The 20848-nt window shown below is 36.0% G+C and overlaps 1 protein-coding gene across 1 annotated transcript; it reads left to right on the forward strand.

Moving 5' to 3' along the window:
- The first annotated feature begins 6506 nt into the window (after positions 1-6506).
- bgnb (biglycan b) lies at positions 6507-20025 on the forward strand. The gene is made up of 8 exons (XM_060894729.1): positions 6507-6775; positions 13628-13920; positions 16753-16865; positions 17568-17781; positions 17917-18027; positions 18197-18290; positions 18743-18881; positions 19121-20025. Exons 2-8 carry the CDS (start codon positions 13638-13640, stop codon positions 19316-19318), a joined length of 1152 nt encoding a protein of 383 aa, XP_060750712.1. The 5' UTR covers positions 6507-6775; positions 13628-13637; the 3' UTR covers positions 19319-20025.
- Positions 20026-20848: the final 823 nt, after the last annotated feature.

Genomic DNA, 20848 nt, shown 5'->3' on the forward strand with positions numbered 1-20848 from the left:
TATTTTGAACCTGAAAAATATTATGATCTAGATGTATTATTGTTATAATTATAAATCTATACAGATCATCTCATGAAGTATTAACTTATAACACAAAGAGAATTGACCGTGACTTACCTGACAGTGATGGGACATTTTTAACAAAGGGGTACAGTGATTTATACAAAGGAAAAAACTTTGAGGTTAGAGAATTATAGAAAGAGTGTAAAACCTACACAGGTTTCTCTGATAGAGCTTCTACAGGAGAGCAACTCTGTTAAGTGTGTGTATCAGAAGTAATAACAAAAAGGTACAAGGTGTGTGTTTGTGTGTCGGGGTGTGTGTGTGATTATTTGGCTTTCCTCAGGTGAACCAAAATCCAAAAAGATTTTATTTTATAACCCAGTGGCTGCACCATTGGCAGAAAACAATACCCATGTTCTTACAGCCACTCCACTCCCTGAGCAGCAGGGAAGCAACAGAGGTAGAAATTCTGTAAAGAAATGAGCTCCAGACATTGAGCTCCAAGCTGGGGACATTTCTGAGCTCCTCTTTAGCATATAAAGGCCACAACAGTGCTGATGCCAAGCCAGCTATGTTTATTATACGATCACTCTTTTCAATGTTCTCTCACTTGCCATTAACTTAAATCTTACTTTGCGCAATGTCCAAATCGATTCTTTTAAGTCTTAATCTTCATGCTTATGCCAATTTGACTTCACCAGTATACAATGTTTTTCTTGTTTGCTGGTCCCACCCTGTCCCTCCTTCTCACTTTCCACATTCTGATGTTAACCAAAGCCAGCAAGATTTGTACATGGACACAGGATTCACTAATCCCCTGTGTTTCTACAGAGTTTCAAACTTTTCTGAATTAGGTTCTCTCATTTCTCCTTATATACTCCACTTTCTCTCACATACTGGTTCAATTACTTGGTTAGCCTCCTCTCTCTTCTGTCTACTCTGGACATTTCATCATACATAAACATGACACCAATTTATTACAGTAAACCTTTTATCTAATCTATTTTAATATACAAAAAAAAAAAAAAACGTTTTAAAACCCATAGAACATGCATGTTTTTATTTATTTCCTTTCTAGTCTGTGTAATTTTCCATGAATCATAATTTCAGTATTTACCTGTCTGCTCAAATGGTGTCCGTTCACCAAAACCCAACTGAAAATATAAAGTTACCCAAATTTTAAAAAATCAACATGACATCTAAAAACATTCTGTCTTTAAGGGTAAGTGAAGTAATGCTTAACGTTGTCTAGAAAGATCACAAACGATTGTAGGTTTTTTTGCAGTTCGAAATTCAATAAAAGTCCACACAACAGAGATGACTGTTGACTCAATCTGCATTCAATCAGACTTTGTTCCAAAGGGTTTATGTCTAGCAATTTTGTCAGTCCTGTTGCTGTGGTGCAAATCTCGCATTACAGAACGGTCTCATTTGACATGGTGTGTTTGGATTACTCAGCACAATGAACTAAAAAAAAGTATAAATGTTTGCATAAGCCAAATGTAACAAAGACTTTCAGCCAGACTTACAAATGTTTTAGAGACAACTTCAATGTATTCAATGATGCCCACAAAACTCCATAAAACTTCTAACGTACAGAATTCTAGAAACACAAAATGACTACTAATAGTGAAAGAAAGGGCAGCTAGGCTGAAGTGGAAGTTATTTTTGACTCACTTCTATGCCAATAAAAAATATTTAGCAGTGTACTGTATCAGCACCAATGCTTTGATATGAAAACGGAGGAGAAAAACAGCTCTACACTGTACCAAGGTGATCAAGCAAGTCACTTCAAGCAAGGAAAAATCTGCAATAAAATAAAGAGCAAGTTCTAGCTTCAGCATTCAGTTTGTACAACACAGCTGTGAATACCTAACCACCCTCTTAACCCTGTTACAGTATGTAGAGGACAGCAACATGGCTTTCCTTTTTTGCTGAACATGTAATCACATGTTACCTCTCTAAACTCCCCCGCTGCCTCAACTGTGTGCGGTTATCTCGATTCCACATAATTGTACAGTTGTTTTAGTGAGGGGGCGACTGTCTCAGAAAGCACCCATTCATTCTAGGCTTTATTTTGCTCTTCACACTCTAACATGTTTTTGGAGAATGTGTCAGACTGGGTAATGTTTGGCCTCAGTGCATTTCAGAACATGTCATATCAAATGTTCTGGTTTAGCAGAAGTATCTTCCTCTGTACTCCTTCTGCTCTTTTTTTTACTGTGTCGCTAAAAATGATTTAAAGTACAGCAGTGTTTATAGTATTCCAACACACAAGCATCAGCTTTAGAATTGTCACGTCATCCTCCTCCCACTGTGATTATAAAATCAGAGCACTGAAGTGATATAGGCCCTGTTTAAACATCTAATCTCAAATCTATACCAGTCTTTTCACAGTACCACCTGAGACTGTTTTTTGCGTGTGGCAAAAGGTTAAAAATAAAGGCTCTGTATGCAAGGGTTCAAAAGCTGCTGATAAGTAAGTATTTGCCAAAAAAAAGAGTAAAAGCACAACAATGAACACAATGCCAGTGAAACAGCTCACATTTCATACATTTTTATCCAAAGAACTTGATATGTGCGACAAAAAATGGCTTAATAATATAATTTCCACGAGCAGGTGCAAGCATTTTACTTACAAATATGACATTAAAAACCAATTTCACAAATTTCTCAAAATTGGTAAATATCTTACCTGTTAAAAGTTAAACAAGCTGTTTTATTTTCAAATAAAAAAACCTGTCACTTGAACTTGAATAGAGTTACACAATTTTTACTTATATACATCACATTCATAAACAAATATGTAGGGAAAATTGATATGAATTATGTTTATTTAAAAAAAATGGACAAAGTTTTTTTTTTGCCTTATATGTCAGCTCTTGATCAGTAACAGCAGCTTCCTGTGTTTATTATTTGAGGAGATGGAGAAGGTGCAGATGTTGACCCCCCATGGCCAATTCACACATGGACCAGAACAACACAAACCCAGACACAACATTCCATAATCACACTGTATAGGAAAGAGGGACACACGACGGCACTGGAAATTAGAGAGCATGTGTATAAAATACAGTGTGTAACTGTGGAAACATTTGAGACATTCCACCAACGGACTGGAAATCAACTTATCAGACATTTTTATTCAGTATAAACAAATGAATTATGGTATTGCTGCAAGTCTGATATAATCATTTTTTCAGGATAACGTTTTCTTTCTGTGAAAAAAAAGACATTTTACATCTATTTGAATAACTTTACACAGATGTTTAATGGTTGAATTTGATGCCTTTAAAAGAACAAGAACTTGAGAGAAAAGAAAGAAAGAGAACAACACGAAAGAAAGAGAAAGAGAAAGAGAACAAGAAAGAGAGCAGGAATGGACTTGATATCAATATTTACCTTGAAGATATAAACTTTATTCTGAAAAACAATTAATCCTTTGTTGTTTTGGGGAAACTATTCTATGAATTTATTGTCCCTATAGACTACAAAAATACTTAGGAAAAACTATAAATTCATTAATTTCTGAGTGTCTACTTACATATGAGCCATTTTTCACGCATGGAATTTGACATGACAAAGAAATTCATTGCTGAAAATTATCACCAAAAAATTTTCAAAAAGTAAAAATTTCATTTTTTGGTTTCTGGATCAAGGGATTACATAATCATTAAATCATGTAATCAAGAAAAATCTGGTCATTTATTATATATTTAGTATATAGTTAGTATATATTTAGGTATTAAGCTAGCCTCGTTTTTGACGTTAACGTTGTTGAAACCTGACCAACTGATTCAACCCCAGATCAAAACACTGCCCACACAGGCTTGTACGGTAGGCACTAGGCATCACTGCAATAATCATTCAATGGAAGACTCTTACATGTTGTTTACACACACTCCTTCAAGAACAACAAAGTATATAACTGGTTTTAAAGGGGAAAGGCACAGAGTGAACAGCTAATCTGCAACTGGAATAACAACCACTTAACAATTAGAGGGTCTGCAACAACACTAATCATCTACACTGCCTAGCCAAAAAAGTCACCGCCTGGATTTCCCATGATTTGTTCAACAGTAGCCCCAGTCTATACATTAATCTAACTGAATAATCATAACAGCCAAATGTGAGTAGACGTTGGCTACAGAACTGCAAATGATTACATACAAAGACAAAACCAGCAAATAACAGTTGTTTATTCATCACACATTCATGATGTGCTCAAGGACACTTTTACCAGGTTTTCATCGATCATCAGTAGTTTCAAGAAAACGCTTAATGCTCAGCTGTTACAAATAAACAGAAGGCTGAAAGTAAAACTGCAATAAGAAACTGAATTCTCTGCTGAATGATAGTAAGGATCCATTTTGTGTTTGACAGGATACAGTCACTTGAACAAGGAAGAAGCAAAACTGCTGATGCCCCATTTAGTCTAAACCCTACCTGAATTACATTGTGTAGCCAGTGATTAAACTGATAACATCTGAAGTTGGTCTCAAGTTGGATGAATGAAGTTGGATGGTTAATGTTTCATATTATGTTTACCAAATGTACAGTGCAGTGAGAGGGCTTTTGTTTTAGTTATATAATGTTCCTCAATAATCTGTTTCAATTCCATCCATATCATAACTTTTGACTTTGTACTTATAAGAATAAAGAAAAAATATTTATTTGTAAGCATAAACAAAGTTATGTTTATAATAACTAAATTAAACTCTTTTTAAAACCATTATAAGCTGAAAAGCATTTCAGAAAACACAAACCATCAAACAGCAGAAGATAACATTAGGATCCACTCCTGTCAGCCAAGAACAAGAATCTGATTAATAGGTTATATTTATATTTAATATTTAGAGCATTTGTTAACGTTCCGAAGTGAATATATGCAGTGGAGGTATATAAAAAGAATTATTCTAAATAAAAAATGGTTATTAATGAGCACATTTACAGCACTTGACAGTACTAGATACCCTTATCTAGAGTGACTTACATTCATCTCTCTTTTTTTTCTAAACAGGTGAGCAATTAAGGGTTAAGGGCCTTAATCGAGGGCCCAGCAGTGGCAGCTTGGTGGTCCTGGCATTTAAACTCTCAACCTTTCAATCAGTAGTCCAACACGTTAACCACTGAGCTACTCCTTTTCTAGAATGAGTGCATCTACCTGGATTGATCTTTGTACTGTATCTGTAATATACAGGTGGAACAACACACATTTGTTTTAAATATAAGGAAAGTTTTATATACAGTGAAATGCCAGTGCACAAAACTGAGTGTCTTTGAATTCCAGTGTGTCATGGGTATGGGTATGCAAATGCTAGCATTAGGAGGACTTAATCAAAACAGCACCAAGACACGCTGCCAATGGGAAACAAGAAACAGGCTGTAGAAATAAATAATCCTTATGCACTGCTCAGTGGCTATTTGAGCTTATGAATGAATTAAATGCACATGATGATGAATCTGGGAGATCATGTTTATGTTGTTCAGGCTTAATCCATTCTACTGTATGCTACATATCTGAAAGTGAATGCATGTTTGTGTGTCCATGTGCATATGCATGCATGACTTAGGTAAACTTGCTTTTTAACAGTAACACCACTGGTACAGGATGTATTAATAATACAATTAGAAACACATTTTTATGCGTCCTACTGCTTTCTTTATAAGATTAATCTTGCTGTTTCAGAAGAAAGTCTGAGGGACATCCCACACTAAAGTTTGAAAGCAGCTGGTAGGGCATCTGTCGAGTATCAGACTGAATTTCTAACAGTATCTGAGTATGAATAGTTCTTGTGGTTTAAGACCACAACTATGACAAACTCTGAAGTGTGCAACACATGTTCTAAACACAATTCATTGTGGTTCTTCTGTCCTATTCATGCCATGTTTAAAGGTTTTACTGACCACAGACACCAGAGAGCAGTATACCAACAGACTCAATCTTTTCTTACAGTTGTGTTTTTGTGGGTGTTCTGACTCTTCACGCTTTGTGTAGCTAACAAGAATGATTCGTATTTGATTTGATTGTCGAATAAAAGTTTGACTGTAGTGTAGTGAGCTGTACAGACACTAGGGGGAGCACTGATTTAGAACACACGATAATAAAATACTTTGAGTTTACTTTTCACAACACTGGAGTACTATGACATTTATTTATTTATTTAATGTTTTTAAGAAGCTTAATAAGTGACTTACACTCCATCAGTTAACCATCATATATCTGGAAATAAGAGTTAAAAAATTCATAAAAATCTCTAACAACCTGTGTTGAAATGTATATATATATATATATATATATATATATATATATATATATATATATATATATATATATATATATATATTCAGGTGTAGTAATAATTAAGAACTCGGATATCCTAATTAATTATCCTGTACAGACTACATGCTAATACACGTGTATATAATTACGGCGTTTATTATAGCGTTTGTATATTACAGACTATGTGAATTCCCTCTCAGTGCTTTCTGAGCATCCTGTGTAGGAGAGGTTGCCAGATATGTTGGGCTGAACTTCCTCCTGCATCTCCGTTATTTCCTAGGTTTCTGAAGGAATTTCAGTTCTCCACTCCGCCTCAGACTGATAACTTTAGTGCTGGCAAAATATTGTTGTTGTTTTTTTTGTTTTGTTTTTAAAATAGTACCGTGTTAAAAATTATACTAATTCTTATACAACATTATTTAGACTATTCGAAGTGAAGGGATTTCTGACGCTGAAAGAGAATTTGGGGATATTGTTGTTTAACCAAAGGTAAGAAATGATGATACTATTTTTTAGATTTTTAAATATTTTTCTTTTATAATTTTCTATATATTGTGTATATATTGTAATGTCGATAGTTAATAGTTGATCTCAATAACTTATGTAATGTTGCTGTTATGAAGCAGCTAATAAAACAGTTTAAGTTAGACTTTTAGCTTATAATACACTGTGTGGAGGAAGCCTTAGGATAGATACAACTTTACACGTGTTACACTGTTTGCTCTGCGATGGGCACTAATAATGTTTATTTGTTGTTTTGTGGTAATGTGTGTTAGGGTCTTTAGATGTCGCTCCAGGGCATAATTCAGCAGTAAGACGCTCAGATGCATTCAAAGCAATCATTCACAGAAAGAAAATAATTTCAGACATTTTCCACTCACCTCAGATACTGGCAGAACATGATTGGAGCTATTGTTCATAAAAACAAATAAACAAATAAATTAAAGTGCACTAAGGCATATATTTCTTTAACTAGCATCATGCAAAAATCATCACACAAAGTGGTATGTATAGAAATGTGTACATCTTATGTGTGAAGAAAGTAGTGTCCCCAAGTAGTGGTACCCAAATGTTAATTAATTAGATTTTATTTATTTATTTATTTATTTATTTATTTATTTATTTATTTGTTTATTTATGCATGCATGCATGCATGCATGCATGCTTGCATTTATTTATTTACAATACTCTCACACTAATGCATGAATATGAAGTTCATCCATGAAGGAAAATAATAGTATGAGGTTGAGAACATGACCATAAATAAAATGCACCTATAATGTCTGGACCCCTTGTGAAAATTATGCTAGACCCCATCTAACCCCACTTCAGCAGACATATGCACTTATTTCACATGTTCCATAGCCTGTGGCAGCTTCTGTACCTCTGGGTGCCCAGTATTCTGATCCCTTTTGCCACCTGTCTCAGTCCATGATGTAAACAGAGCAGTTATCAATTATGACAATAAGGAATGAAAGCATGTACAAGAAAATTGAGGCTATGTATTGTAGACTGCAACCTCTGGCTTTAGTATAAATGATGCTGGTTGTTATATACCTTCTCTAACAAACTTTAGGGTCTTACAGGAACTGTTATATTTATACTGAGATTACATGAAATGAGATCTAATTGCACACAGGTGAGTTTCCTTCATCTTACACAGAAATACAGCATTTCAGAGGTTTTTATTTAACGTACGCACACATATTTTTATGCTTTGTAAATAACTTTGCAAAATACAATGATTACCCTAATTATGGGCTATTTTTGTGTTGTTTCGTGAAATATAATCCCAATTAAGTCAATTTCATTTTCCTAGTTGTTACCCACACAAAAAGACAAGTTGAGGGAGGGTGAATACTTGTGCAAGGCACTGTATGCATGTTCAGCTTGTTAGGCTCACAGTGCCACAACCCATGTTTAAACTAATTACAGTTGCCATGGAAAAGAGGAGGGGATTTTACATCTTAATAACTTCTGTCTTCTCTCCACATTCTATCTTCTCCTCATCCTGCCTTGTGTCCTATTTAAACCATTCATATGGAAGTAGGTTTCTCATTATAAATGACACGACCTTGCACACCAATAGAATCAGCACCAGCATTAAACTGTTTTTCAAGGGTTAGTAGTATGTGAATTGATTTTAGATTTGTGCTGGGTTTTTTTGCTGATTAGACTAATTTGTGCTGAGTTTCAAGCCAGACACCACATCCAAAAAGAGTGGTGTCACATACTTTGCCAGACAGGGGCTTTTTTAGGGACACAAGTCACCAAATTACAGCTGAGAGCATAGTTAATTTCAGCCAAGCGTTCATATTTAGGAACCACCCAATAGTTAGAGAGCAGAACAGTGAATGGACTCCACTAAAGGAAGTTCAGTGTTGGAAATGGTATATAATGGCATGTCAATAATATTTTACTTAAGGAGAGCATTAAATACATATTAAATAGACAAAATAATTTTCTATTTTAACCAACGGTGTCACTCAAATGGGTCAAAGACACAGGAAATTGTTGGAAGTTGTTTCCCTGTTGGGGAAAAATATTTCAGTTCATTGCCTTTTATAGTGACATATGTAATAATTGCATGTTTTATTCCTTCTAAATTTGGCAATACACTGACAGAAATTGTGTGATTATCCCAAATGAATGTTGCTTTTTTCATCACTACTGGACATTCAACTTTACAACCCACATTTATCTAATACTTTTACTATTTTTATGTGTCTAAATGAATATGTTTGTGATTGGTTTGGATGACTTCCAAAACTGTAGGAATACTAAATTGTTGAAAATTGAAGACCTGGTTTTAGGATTATTTATTTTGGGAAATTCAAAATATCCCCCTAGTATGGTGACGGTTGCTCTTAACAAACACTTTTCTCATCACTCCCACTGTCACTAAATTGATGACTTCATACACAGATGGAGTTGCCTTCATGACTTTGACTGGGACCTGAGACTTGAGCTGTTCCTGATTTTTTGCAAGATAGTAGCTTAATGATGATGTGACGGTGATGATGTGACTTATTGTTAGGTTTCATCTTGTGAAAGTGGTTCATTCAAACACAAACATAAAAATCAGTGAGGAAATGACTTCTTAATGTTGTTTTACTATAGTAATCAAACATGCTTAGCTACGTAGAGAAGATTCATTTGCTGACCGCTCAATAGGTCAGCGTGTGAATAAAATATAACCCAAATGAGTGTAATGTCTGAAGGGTTGTATTTCTAATGAATGATTTTACATTCATGCTTTTGGTCCTCAGACTAGGTGGAGACTACAACAGATTTATTTAAACTGTAAACTTTTATGAGTAGTGACGCACATGCTTGAAGGTTAAAAGCCATTCTTGTTTCACAGTCATGATGTGGTCTACTTTGTGCAAGATATTATCAAAACCTGTGCATTTACATTGAGGTTATGATATAATTTTCATACCATTTGCATGTTCATTGTCTTTTAGATCAGCTCTCTTACTCTATTTTTCATTTGACTGCACTCTGTTCTTTTTTTTGTTCTGTTTTCATTTCTTTTCTTTTTTTTTTTCTCGGTCTCTCACACACCACTGCACCACTAAGACTAACACAGTGCCGGGATGGGGTGACAAAAATAGTTGCCTTTAGCCCCTGGAGAAGGGGAATGTGGTCAAGTAATTACCCAGAGAAACCATTCTTTGGTGTAACCCTTCTGTGGGTCAGCTCTAAATTTTTACTTTTTTTCCTGCATTTACAAAAGATAGACTTTTTTTGTGAGGCTTCTGTTTCTTTTTCTTTCATCTCTTTTTCTTTTTATAAATGGGATTTAACAGTCAGATCTTTTGGTTCCCAATGACAGTTCAGCCTATCTCTGTATTTGGATTCTGTGATTAAAGTTTTTAAAGGGTCTCACTGTGTCATATTAAAACAGAAACTTATTAAAATGTTCCTGAGAAAAGTTGTGTATCTTTCCTTTTTTATCAAATATGTACTTATTCACAATATGGTGCTAAAATGGATAGAATGTTTTTTGTAGACTGCAGTGCAAGCTGATGCAAAGACGAATGGGTAATTATTTTAGTCCCGGCATTCCTCTGGCCAAGCTAAACTGTGAGCATGGTATAATTTAGCTGCTATTTTTACAGAGAACATACTCTATAGCGATTTTTGTTTAAAAATGACATTTAATTCAGGTGCAAGTAAAATGCCAAGGCTTTTTAGTTTTAAACAATGTTATGAGTTGCCTAGTATTTCACAGTATTAACCTGTGACCAGTGATAAACCTTTAGACTTTAATGCATACCCATTAAGGTAATAAGACTGAAAAGCACATGTGATGAAGAATCCATACTCCCTTTTGTTTGGTGAGTTGTTTGTGGGACAGATCAAAGGTCCTGCCCTTGCATAGTACAGCTGTATTTATTGTCTCAGTAGCAAAAAAAATGTTGTATCATCACACAACAAGAGTGGGATTAAGAATTCACTATTTACTTGTAGTTTAATAGCAAACACTTGATATTTGGAGTAGGTGCTATGGCTGGATTGTGCTTCTCCATGCTGTAACAGAAGGAATGGGCAATTTCCCTCCAGAGCATCACAGGGAATTTGTTCTTCTGAATTTTTAATGACTTTTTTAACATTAAGGCTCCACAGAGAGCTTAAGTTAATATCTGTTACCCAGGAAGTTACATGTGAACTCATTATAAAAAAAAACACATGAATTTGAAATCTCATTGTTTCTGAGCCTTGTTGTTTGAATAATGATCTCATGTATGACCTTCCATGACTCATCTTAAATTAGATCTATTATGACTTTTATTCTTTTACTTACTGTATGGTCAAAGTGCTTGCCATTTTCAGGTTATATGTACTCTTAGACCTGAAAATCAGAGCTCCAATTACTTGAAAAATAACAGTAAAACTGCCTTGGTGTCCCGAGTCCCATTTTGTCCCTGTTCTGGTTGATGAAACAATAGATAAGATGCTTAATATACCCTTTGTTCCAGGCATAATTACAGTTAAAACCCTAGATGGTTCACCACTGAGAGGAGGGATGGTAACCGAAACATTATCCCCTCCAGATGTTCACAGATATGTGGAATGCAGAAACACTTTCATTTCTGATCACATTCAAGTCTCTCTAAAATCGAATTGTCCAGGTCTCATAATGGATATCCATGCACAGTCCTTCTACCTATCCCAGCACTTACATAAACCTCACAAAAGTGTGGAAATTCTGGAGAGCTACACTCCCTGGGGGCCCAAGATTTCCCACTGTCTCTCATCAGGAATAAGGTTGTTACCTCCACTAGGCATTTATCTACTGACTGTCTGCATGTGGATTTTGACCCTTTGCACCTCAATCTTATTGTGTACCAACCACTGGCAGCAAAAACCTCTGCACTTGGATCCTGGAATGTTATCCTAATACTGTGAGAAGTATTTTTACAATCAAATGAAGGAGGATGGTGTTTTTGATTTCATTCAACTTCATGTATATTATTTTTTAAGAAAAGTATTAAGTGATCACCTTGACCCCAACCTTTCAATTTAAATCATACAAATTGTTACAACTATGTAAAGTGTGAGGTTCTTTATATAACATGCTTCAATTAGGATTGTCATCCCAAGTTTACAGTGCTATTAATCTAAAAATAAAGTATTATTATTTAATTCAGAAGGAAAACTTTTGGTTTTGAGGTGTAGTCTCTCAAAAGGTTCAAACTGTAGGCTGGATTTAGAGTTTATTTAGTGAGTTAAATTCTTTGTTTGATTAAGCATTCAGGTATCATGGACAGTGGAAGGAAAGGTATATCAGTAAAGCTTGGTTTAAAATTAAGAGGACTATACTGTAGATTGCGTCTGCAGTGATGTGCCAGTTACTCCTTTGCCACAGAGTGAACCATTAGCTCATCTCAATTCCTGTCACAGTTAGGCACAATCACCTCAGCTGGAACAGGTTTAGGCATGACATCATGAACTTGCTGTCCACTCTCCCAGACATGTACATAAGGACTGAATGACAGAAATAACCCCACCTTCCCCTTTCCTGTCTAATGAAAAGCTTGTGTGTTTGTAAAGGCCTGTTAGACTTTTCCACTGCCACCACAAACTGTATAATCAGTCCTGAGCCAGACACACACATGTAACGCAGGTTGTCTTATTATTTTCTCCACTTTACTACAGTTTGGGAGATTTTTTAAAGCTTGACATTAAATATATTTGAAAATGCATTTCTCACTACAGTATGAAACCAGATTTGGCTATGATTAACACATTTGCTTAAGTACTCAGTGGATTCTCTGGGCCCTCACATGGCTCAGGCCTGGGACACCGTATCCTGTTGCCCACACAACACTTGTGCACAGTTATTTTAGCTCTTCTTTCTTTCTTACAGATTTTTATCCAGTTTTCATTTAAGCACATGTTAATTCACGACTATTGCATTAGATCTACCAGATGCTGAGTGAAAGACATTGATTTTTGCTTTCTCTAATGAATGTGCTCTGCTCCATCTTTTCTCCTAGTGCTGTTCATAAAATGTCACAGCTAGACAGATGTGACAGATAGGATATCTGCCCTCTTTTGTATGTAATATCTCTGATTGACAGACATCAGCACCAGTTTTGCTCTCTTGGAACTGTGGACATTGGTGGCATTAGCATTGTCAGGATGGGAACATACAATTTGAGCGTACAATAGAGTGAAATCATTTCTGTTAAAACACTTATATGGTGTATGCAAAAGTGGGGAAAAACAAAAATGTAACATCGGATTAACCATATACCTGCACTGAATAATATGAAGGAGCTGAAATCCAGATGTATTTCCAGCACAGGTGCAGGGTTTGATAACCTGTTAAATCTAAACATGGCAGAAACCAGTGAACCACTTGGCTACTGAATACATTGCTCAGCAGGCCTGCTGAATTGAAAGAAAGCAGTACTGCTGAAGAGAAGCTGGTCTGAATTTATGTAATACAACTAGGCCTTTAATCACTGCATTACACACTGTTGAAGGATTATTACTTTTTCCTAAGATTTGTGAAGTCTGTATCTAAAGACCTTTGGTGCTTGACAAGCTGTTGGTCTAGTGCAGAAATGTCAGAACCTAGTTTAGCAGGTAAACATGTGCATTATAGATACATTATGCATAATAGTGACAGTAGCCCAACATCCTTCGATTAAACTAATGCTTTACCAGATCCAGCTGTTAGGTTTATGTACAAAAGTCACTTTTGAGAGCAGATCTAACTCTAACTTTCAAAAGACCACAAAATGTAAATATTAATGAGAACACTAGATTTGATCAGGTTTACAAAACATTTTCTCTTCTTTTCTGCTTATCTCCAATTTCTTACAGGTCTGAGCGTATGTGTTTGTACTCTGTCAGTATCTCAGTGATGTTCTCCTACTTCTCTCTCCTGCTGCTGCTGAGTGTGTTCAGCTTGGCCTCCCTCTCAATGGCACTGCCCTTTGAGCAGAGAGGCTTCTGGGACTTTGTCATGGATGGCGAAGGGGATGGTCTTACAGTAATGATGAGGGATGAAGAGGAAGGCTCAGCTGTGCTACCAACATTTCTGCCACCTATTGAGATTCCTATGTGTCCATTTGGGTGCCAATGTCATCTTAAAGTGGTACAGTGCTCTGACCTTGGTGAGTATGTGTGTGTGTGTGTGTGTGTGTGTGTGTGTGTGTGTGTGCGTGGTGTGTGTGTGTGGGTGGGTGTGCCTGAAGAAGAGAGAGAACAAGCGAGGAGCATCCCTAGATAAATAGTTAAAATATGAATAACCGAGCAAATGAATCACTTGAAAAAGGAACCCATTTTAAGGATAAGTGAAAGTTTAAAGATAAAACCCAACCAATCTGTGTTATTGGCAGCAGTAAAAAGCAATATTCCTAGTGGTTAGTTTGAAAGAAAGACAGGCATTCTTTAGGGATTTACCCAAATAGCCTGGAGGAAATGTGGCCTTTGATGGCAAAGTAGAAGTTTCTGTGTAATTTCCTTGCAAGCCTCAAGAAAAAAAATTTGTGTTGTTCTTGGGACAGACACAGGATATTTTACCCAAAAAAGGGGGAAAGAGTGATGTGAGTTTGAAGAGCTTTTGGTCATCCATAAATTAGGGACAAAATGGACGATTCATCTATCCACTGAGCCTGACAGATGTCATTGTTAACAGAAGCATGCGAGTGAAATATTACACAATGGCTGTTTTGTCATCCTCTGTTTTACTTTCTACTGTTACTTTTACTCAAACTCAACTTTTACTTTCTACTGCTACTTTCTATTCAAACTGTGTGCTGTGTATTGTGTATAATGACTTGTCATTAATCAAATGTCTCCAAAAAGAGACTAGAAATAACATATGCATTGAGAAGAGACAGAGAGAGTGCACATGAGAGAGCGTCAACAAGAAAACAAAAATAATTTTACTTTTGTGTATTTCTATATATGTGTATTCTGATCATGGCAATCTATTGTCCATTTGTGTGTCTTTTGCTTTATGAAGAATAGAGTGTTGGACAAAACAGTTTCATCTGGCTCACTCAAGGGTTCATACTGTTTGTCAAAGCTGTAAAGTATCCACAACACAGGGCTTTACTTTGTATTTCAAGTAAAACCCTTTTAAAAACATTAAGCATTTAAAAGCAATAACTGTCCATTGAGGTTATAATTTTTTTCTTTTTTTTACCCAGTCCAGTATGTTGTCTTTAACCCGTTCAGTTGCAAAACCTGTTTAGCCATTGGAGCTAATTAGAGCATATAAGCCATCTTTTGAATGGCAGCTCAAGGGTTCTGCAGGTAGAGTTGGCACCTCACTGTTTCAATCCTGACCTCAGGTCACTGTCTATGCACGTCCTCCCTATGTCTGTGTGGGTTTCCTCTGGGTTCTCTGGTTTCTTCCCTCCTCCCAAAAACATATCATTATCTTGGCTGGCTGTGTTACATCACACATTGTGCATCTGACTATGCATGTCCATGATCCTCTGTGAGGATCCTCAGTGAGTCTCTGAATCTACCACAACTATAACCAGGATGAAGTAGTTACTGAAGATGTATGAATGAATGAATGAATGAATGTAAATTATGCTTTTTGTCTGTTTTCAGAATATCCCACCTATATTTTTTACGATTTTATCTCGTAATGCTGTCTGTGCATATTTCTGAAAGATTTTGAAACAGGCATTTAGCCAATTGTGTGTCTGAATTTTTTACAATATAAGGCTAAAGTTTTTGGCTTGCAGATTTGTGGGACATTGAGGTTGGTTTGCTGCAGTTGAATTTTTTTTTTTGTAATTTGGTTTTGAGTTGTGGTTGAAAAGCAGATAGATTGTGGGGAATTGTTGGATATCTGTAAAGATTTGTCAGACTGAGTTGGCTTAGTGTATTTTCTTGAATGGCAGGTGGAAACCAGATAAAAAAACAAATTAAGATACTTGTAAATAATGTGCATATCCTCTTAATATTTTCAACACGGACACGGGGCTTTCTTGGTTTTATGAATTAGTTATGACCGGTAAAGCATATATGTAACAGCCTTGCTCAAGAGCGCAAGAGTGACTGTGTGGCAGTTCTGGGATTCAAACACACAACCTTCCAATTACTGAACCACCACTTCCTCCAGTACAAAATGAGAGTACATAGTAATTCCTTGTTGGCATAGAATGGCCTCTAATAAGGTGAGTGGTATTTAATTTCCCTCTCATGATCCCTCTAAGCCATAAACTGGAGTTATGTAACATTTACTGCACTGGAAATGAATGCATTTAATAGAGGACAAGGTGGTATAATTCACTCCTTTCTACTGGGGGTCTTGAATATTCTACTGCAGGTTTTATGGCAATGAACTACTGCAAGTTAGTCATGGCCAAAACCCACAAAATATATTAGTATAGATTGTGTCATAGTTACCTCTCAGTCAGAGTGTAGCTCCATTTAAATCCAGTATGTTTGACTGCTGTTAATGTTCATGTGGTTTCCTTGCTGCCTGTATATCAGACAGCTTAATGGTTCATGGAACATCCTAAAAACACTAAGCTTTTGCTCACAGTAAATACTTCATTTCTAAGCACTGAATCTGACAGCAGATGTCAGAGTTGGGGTGTTGCATTTCATTTTTATTTATTGGCTTTAACTTGCTGACATAGTGCAAGCCCTGGCCTAAGAGCTTCTGTGAATCTAAACCAGCTGGAGAGCATATGGTGTGTATCTGATGGTGATCAAATAAATAGTCCCCTCAAGGATAGTTATATCAGACAGTTTTGATATACAGCTTTTTATTTCAGTAAAAAGTAAAAATAGAATGGTGTGTGTGTGTGTGTGTGTGTGTGTGTGTGTGTGTGTGTGTGTGTGTGTGCGTGTCTGTCTGTCTGTCTGGGGTTTTGTATACGTGTTTACCATGATTATACTGTCAGTCATATGAACACATGCAATTGTGCATGTACAGAAAGATGTTAATAGAATACACAATTTGTGTTCGTGTTCAGGTTTGGTCTCTGTACCTGAAAACATCCCCACTGACACCAAGCTGCTAGACCTACAGAACAACCACATTACAGAGCTGAAGGAGAATGACTTCAAAGGACTTAGTAACCTCTATGTAAGTAAAGCGAACAAGATACACATTAGAAAAAAGATCATTAAAGGGCATTTTTAGGGTTTAGCGTTATGGAGGGTTAAAGGACTAATGAACTATATGAACAGATATATAGATGGAGAGAAAATATGTGGGAGGAAAGATGACAAACAATCCAGCAGATGTTGAACCAGACCATGTTGTCCTGCAGCAGAATGCCCCTGCTGTTCTGGGAGTGCGGGTTTCTGCCAAACTGAATATTTTAGTTCCATCCCGCACTCACAGCCAAACACCTTTTTCCTCTTCATTTATTTAGAGCCCCAACCAAACTCAATATTAAACATGGCAAATCCATGAAAAAAGAACATGCTCTTAAAATGGCTTTCATTGCATTTTATTTAATTAAGTTCTTAATTAAGATCCTAGATTATGGTACTAGGGTACTACTTTCAAACATTTGCAAAGACCACATTACATGCCATTAAATCCCATGCACAAATTTGTTTTATTAAAATCCACTTCAATTAGGCTCACTATATAGATTTTTTTTTCTAACCCCATAACTTGTTAGATTCAAGTGTACATTATTTCACATTATATCTGACCTGATTTTGAATGCTTGAGGTTTAAATATAAGAACTCAATAACAAATATAACTTTGAGCCTCACTTGCCCAGCTTTGGATTGTAATGTCTGATTTGTTTCTGTTTTTCTCTATCCAATAAGGCTTTGTCACTGGTCAACAATAAGATCTCTAAAGTTCATCCGAAGGCCTTCATACCACTAAAGCACCTACAAAAGCTTTATTTTTCCAAGAACTTGCTGACAGCGGTGCCCAAAAACCTGCCATCCTCATTGGTGGAGTTGCGCATCCACGACAATCGCATTAAGAAGGTGTCTGCAGGCACCTTCTCTGGCCTTGGCAGCATGAACTGCATAGGTCAGGAGCTCCCTCACTATTATGTGGAACAGTGGTTGCATTTGTCTCAGTAGCTCCCTTTTTAGATGTAGACTGTTGGTTTTGTGGTGGATGCTCTGACTAATTTTTGACCATCTTTCGAAACTTTCCTTGCAGAATTGGGTGGGAACCCCATTCAGAACAGTGGCTTTGAGCCCGGAGCTTTCAATGGTCTCAAACTCAACTACCTACGCATCTCAGAAGCCAAGTTAACTGGCGTGCCTAAAGGTGATTATATGCACATGTTTTATTTTATACAAATAATATTTATTATATATTTATTATATACGAATATACATGATTACTGATGTTAAGATGAATTCTGTAAGCTCTGATATTCATTCATTTGCACACAATACCAATCTGACTGTATTGTGGGCAATCTCTATTCTCTCAGAGCTCCCTGACAGCCTCCATGAGCTCCATTTGGACCATAACCAGATCCAAGCAATTGAGTTGGAAGACCTGAGGCGCTACAAACAACTGTATAGGTCAGTCAAACTCTTAAGTCCCAAACATCTGCAGCACTCAGCCTTCCCTGTGGCAACAGTGCCACCTAGAGCCATAATCTATATACATATACTGAGGAATGAGGGCATAGTTTAAATGTTTCCTTTAAAGTTAAATATTTTAAATGATTAACTGTGACATTAACAGGTTGATACTAATTTTCTAATTAATAATCTAATTAATAAAAAAAAAAACAGGATTTAGTAAGGAACCGTTGTCCTATTTTGCTATAATTACTTAAATTAATCTGCAGGAGTTTATTTAGAGCATAGATTCACTCTTTTGTATAACCTGTCTGGTGGAGCTAAAATATCTATTTGGGTTCAATGGAGTCCATGTCTCACTGTGTTACTGTCATCTTGTACTGTTTCTCACATGTATATTTTTGATATACATATATATTTTTCTGCATTTTCACTCTTACTCTTGCCAGACTGGGCCTGGGTTTTAACAAAATTCGGAATATTGAGAGCGACAGTCTGTCCTATTTGCCAAACCTGAGAGAGCTGCATTTAGAAAACAACCAGCTGACCCGTGTCCCCAAGGGCCTGGCTGACATGAAGTATCTGCAGGTGAGTGGAGATGGTAGGGAAAGTGAGGAAAGCATACAGTGAATATGCTTTGCAAGCTCACATGGAATGGGTCAAATCTTTCATGCAAAAAGGTTGGAAACAAGGAGCTCAGTGTTGCACGGTAAGAAACAGGACAACAGAAATGCCACAGGAAAAGCTAGACTATCATACAATTACAGAAAAATGACTAATCTAACAATAATTCTAAAATAATTACTTAATTATAATTCTTCTTCCAGGTGATTTACCTCCATTCTAACAACATAACCCAGGTAAACGTGGATGACTTCTGCCCTCGAAGCTATCATATGAAGAAGAGTTTCTACAATGGCATTAGTCTTTATGGAAACCCTGTCCAGTACTGGGAAGTGCAGCCTGCAACTTTCCGCTGTGTTACTGACCGCCTGGCTATTCATTTTGGAAACTACAAAAAATAGATACACACAGAGGCAGAGAGAAGAAAGAAGGATTGATGGATATTGAACAATATAAAAACAAGACCGGAGAGAAGAAACCAAATCAGAACATTAGGGAAGGAGATAACATGTGCAGTGGGTTTAATGTGGCCTTGACGTAGAGAGAGCTTAAAAGCAGGAGCTTAAAAATTATGGTTCAAATGTACAACCAGAGAGCACAGCCTGATTAGTTCAGTTTTTTATAATAACTCTTATTGTTCACCAGATATGCTGTAGTAGTAATTCATGGTTTTATTATTATTATTATTATTATTATTATTATTATTATTATTATTATTATTTGAACAGCTAAATTAAATGTATGTTTTAATTTTAATGATAAGGTTCTCTTTATGTGTAGATTTGCCTATATGAGTGTCTTTACTAAGTTTATATCTTGCTTCTTGTACTTTTGGCATCTTTTCCTAATAGGGATGGAGTAATTGTATACTGTATATGTTAGGAAACTGCTTGTCCTATACTATAAAATGCAGTTTGTCACACCCCCAGGTCCCATATGTCCATTCAGTGTCTTTACTGAGCCTGGAGCTGATCTATGCTAATGTACTGTTTTGCACATTGCCTCATCGTGTTCCAAATGGAAGTTCTGGATAGGTTGAGCCTGTCCATGCTTGTACTCTGCTCATCTGCTGCATTTTGAGCATAAAATAAAATTCTTTATGACTTGATTATGATCAAAAATATATGCAGATACAATATGCAAATCTAAAATGTGCATATTCATGTTTATACTGTAGACACACACAAACAATCACACTATATCAGTTTGTATATAAAATGTATATAAAGATTTTACACACCCCTGTTAAAATGATGGCAGGTTTTTGTGTAAAAAATAATAACTAAGATATATCAAATCAGACTCGTAATGTGAAATTACAAGGTATAAAAATGAAGTGAAAACAATAAGAAAATAGAGAAAAATGAGTGCATAAGCCTCACACTTAAGTGCATAAGTGTGCACTCTGCTAAACTCATACTTTAAAGAACTTTCTGATTTTATTACACCACTCAGACTTTACAAGATACTCAGAGATTACAAGTGTGGCACATCTTATCTCTGCAATATCTTTTCATTCCTTTATTTTATTTCTTTTTGATGGATTTGGATGTATGCTTTAGGTCATTTTTATCCAGAAATGTGAAATTCCTACTTAAGCTTATTAGTATATATCTGCACTAAAATCGGATGACATTTATAGCTATTCATATTCCATTCACCTCAAAAAAACAAACAAACAAACAAAAAAAAACAACAGACAAAAAACATTCTGGTTGAAGTAAAGCAGACTTAAATTATGATGCTGCCACCACCATGCTGCACTACGGGTATGGTGTTCTATTGGTAATTTTTTGCCCTTTTTGCACCAAAGATAAGTTTTTGAATGATTCCATTATTATAATTTTTAGAAATCACAAATTAAATCATGAAAATTATGGACAAATCAAACACAGGGTATATTTTGCCACAGGGTTTGAGGTTATTTATTG

Source organism: Tachysurus vachellii, chromosome 19 (assembly GCF_030014155.1).
Source record: "Tachysurus vachellii isolate PV-2020 chromosome 19, HZAU_Pvac_v1, whole genome shotgun sequence".
Taxonomy (NCBI): domain Eukaryota; kingdom Metazoa; phylum Chordata; class Actinopteri; order Siluriformes; family Bagridae; genus Tachysurus; species Tachysurus vachellii.

Bases quoted from the DNA above. Each gene is read 5' to 3' on its own strand.
- bgnb (XM_060894729.1), top strand. From the start codon at position 13,638: ATGTGTTTGTACTCTGTCAGTATCTCAGTGATGTTCTCCTACTTCTCT. The intron at 16,866-17,567 runs GTAAGTAAAGCG...CTATCCAATAAG, and splicing joins AAGGACTTAGTAACCTCTAT to GCTTTGTCACTGGTCAACAA. The intron at 18,291-18,742 runs GTCAGTCAAACT...TACTCTTGCCAG, and splicing joins CGCTACAAACAACTGTATAG to ACTGGGCCTGGGTTTTAACA.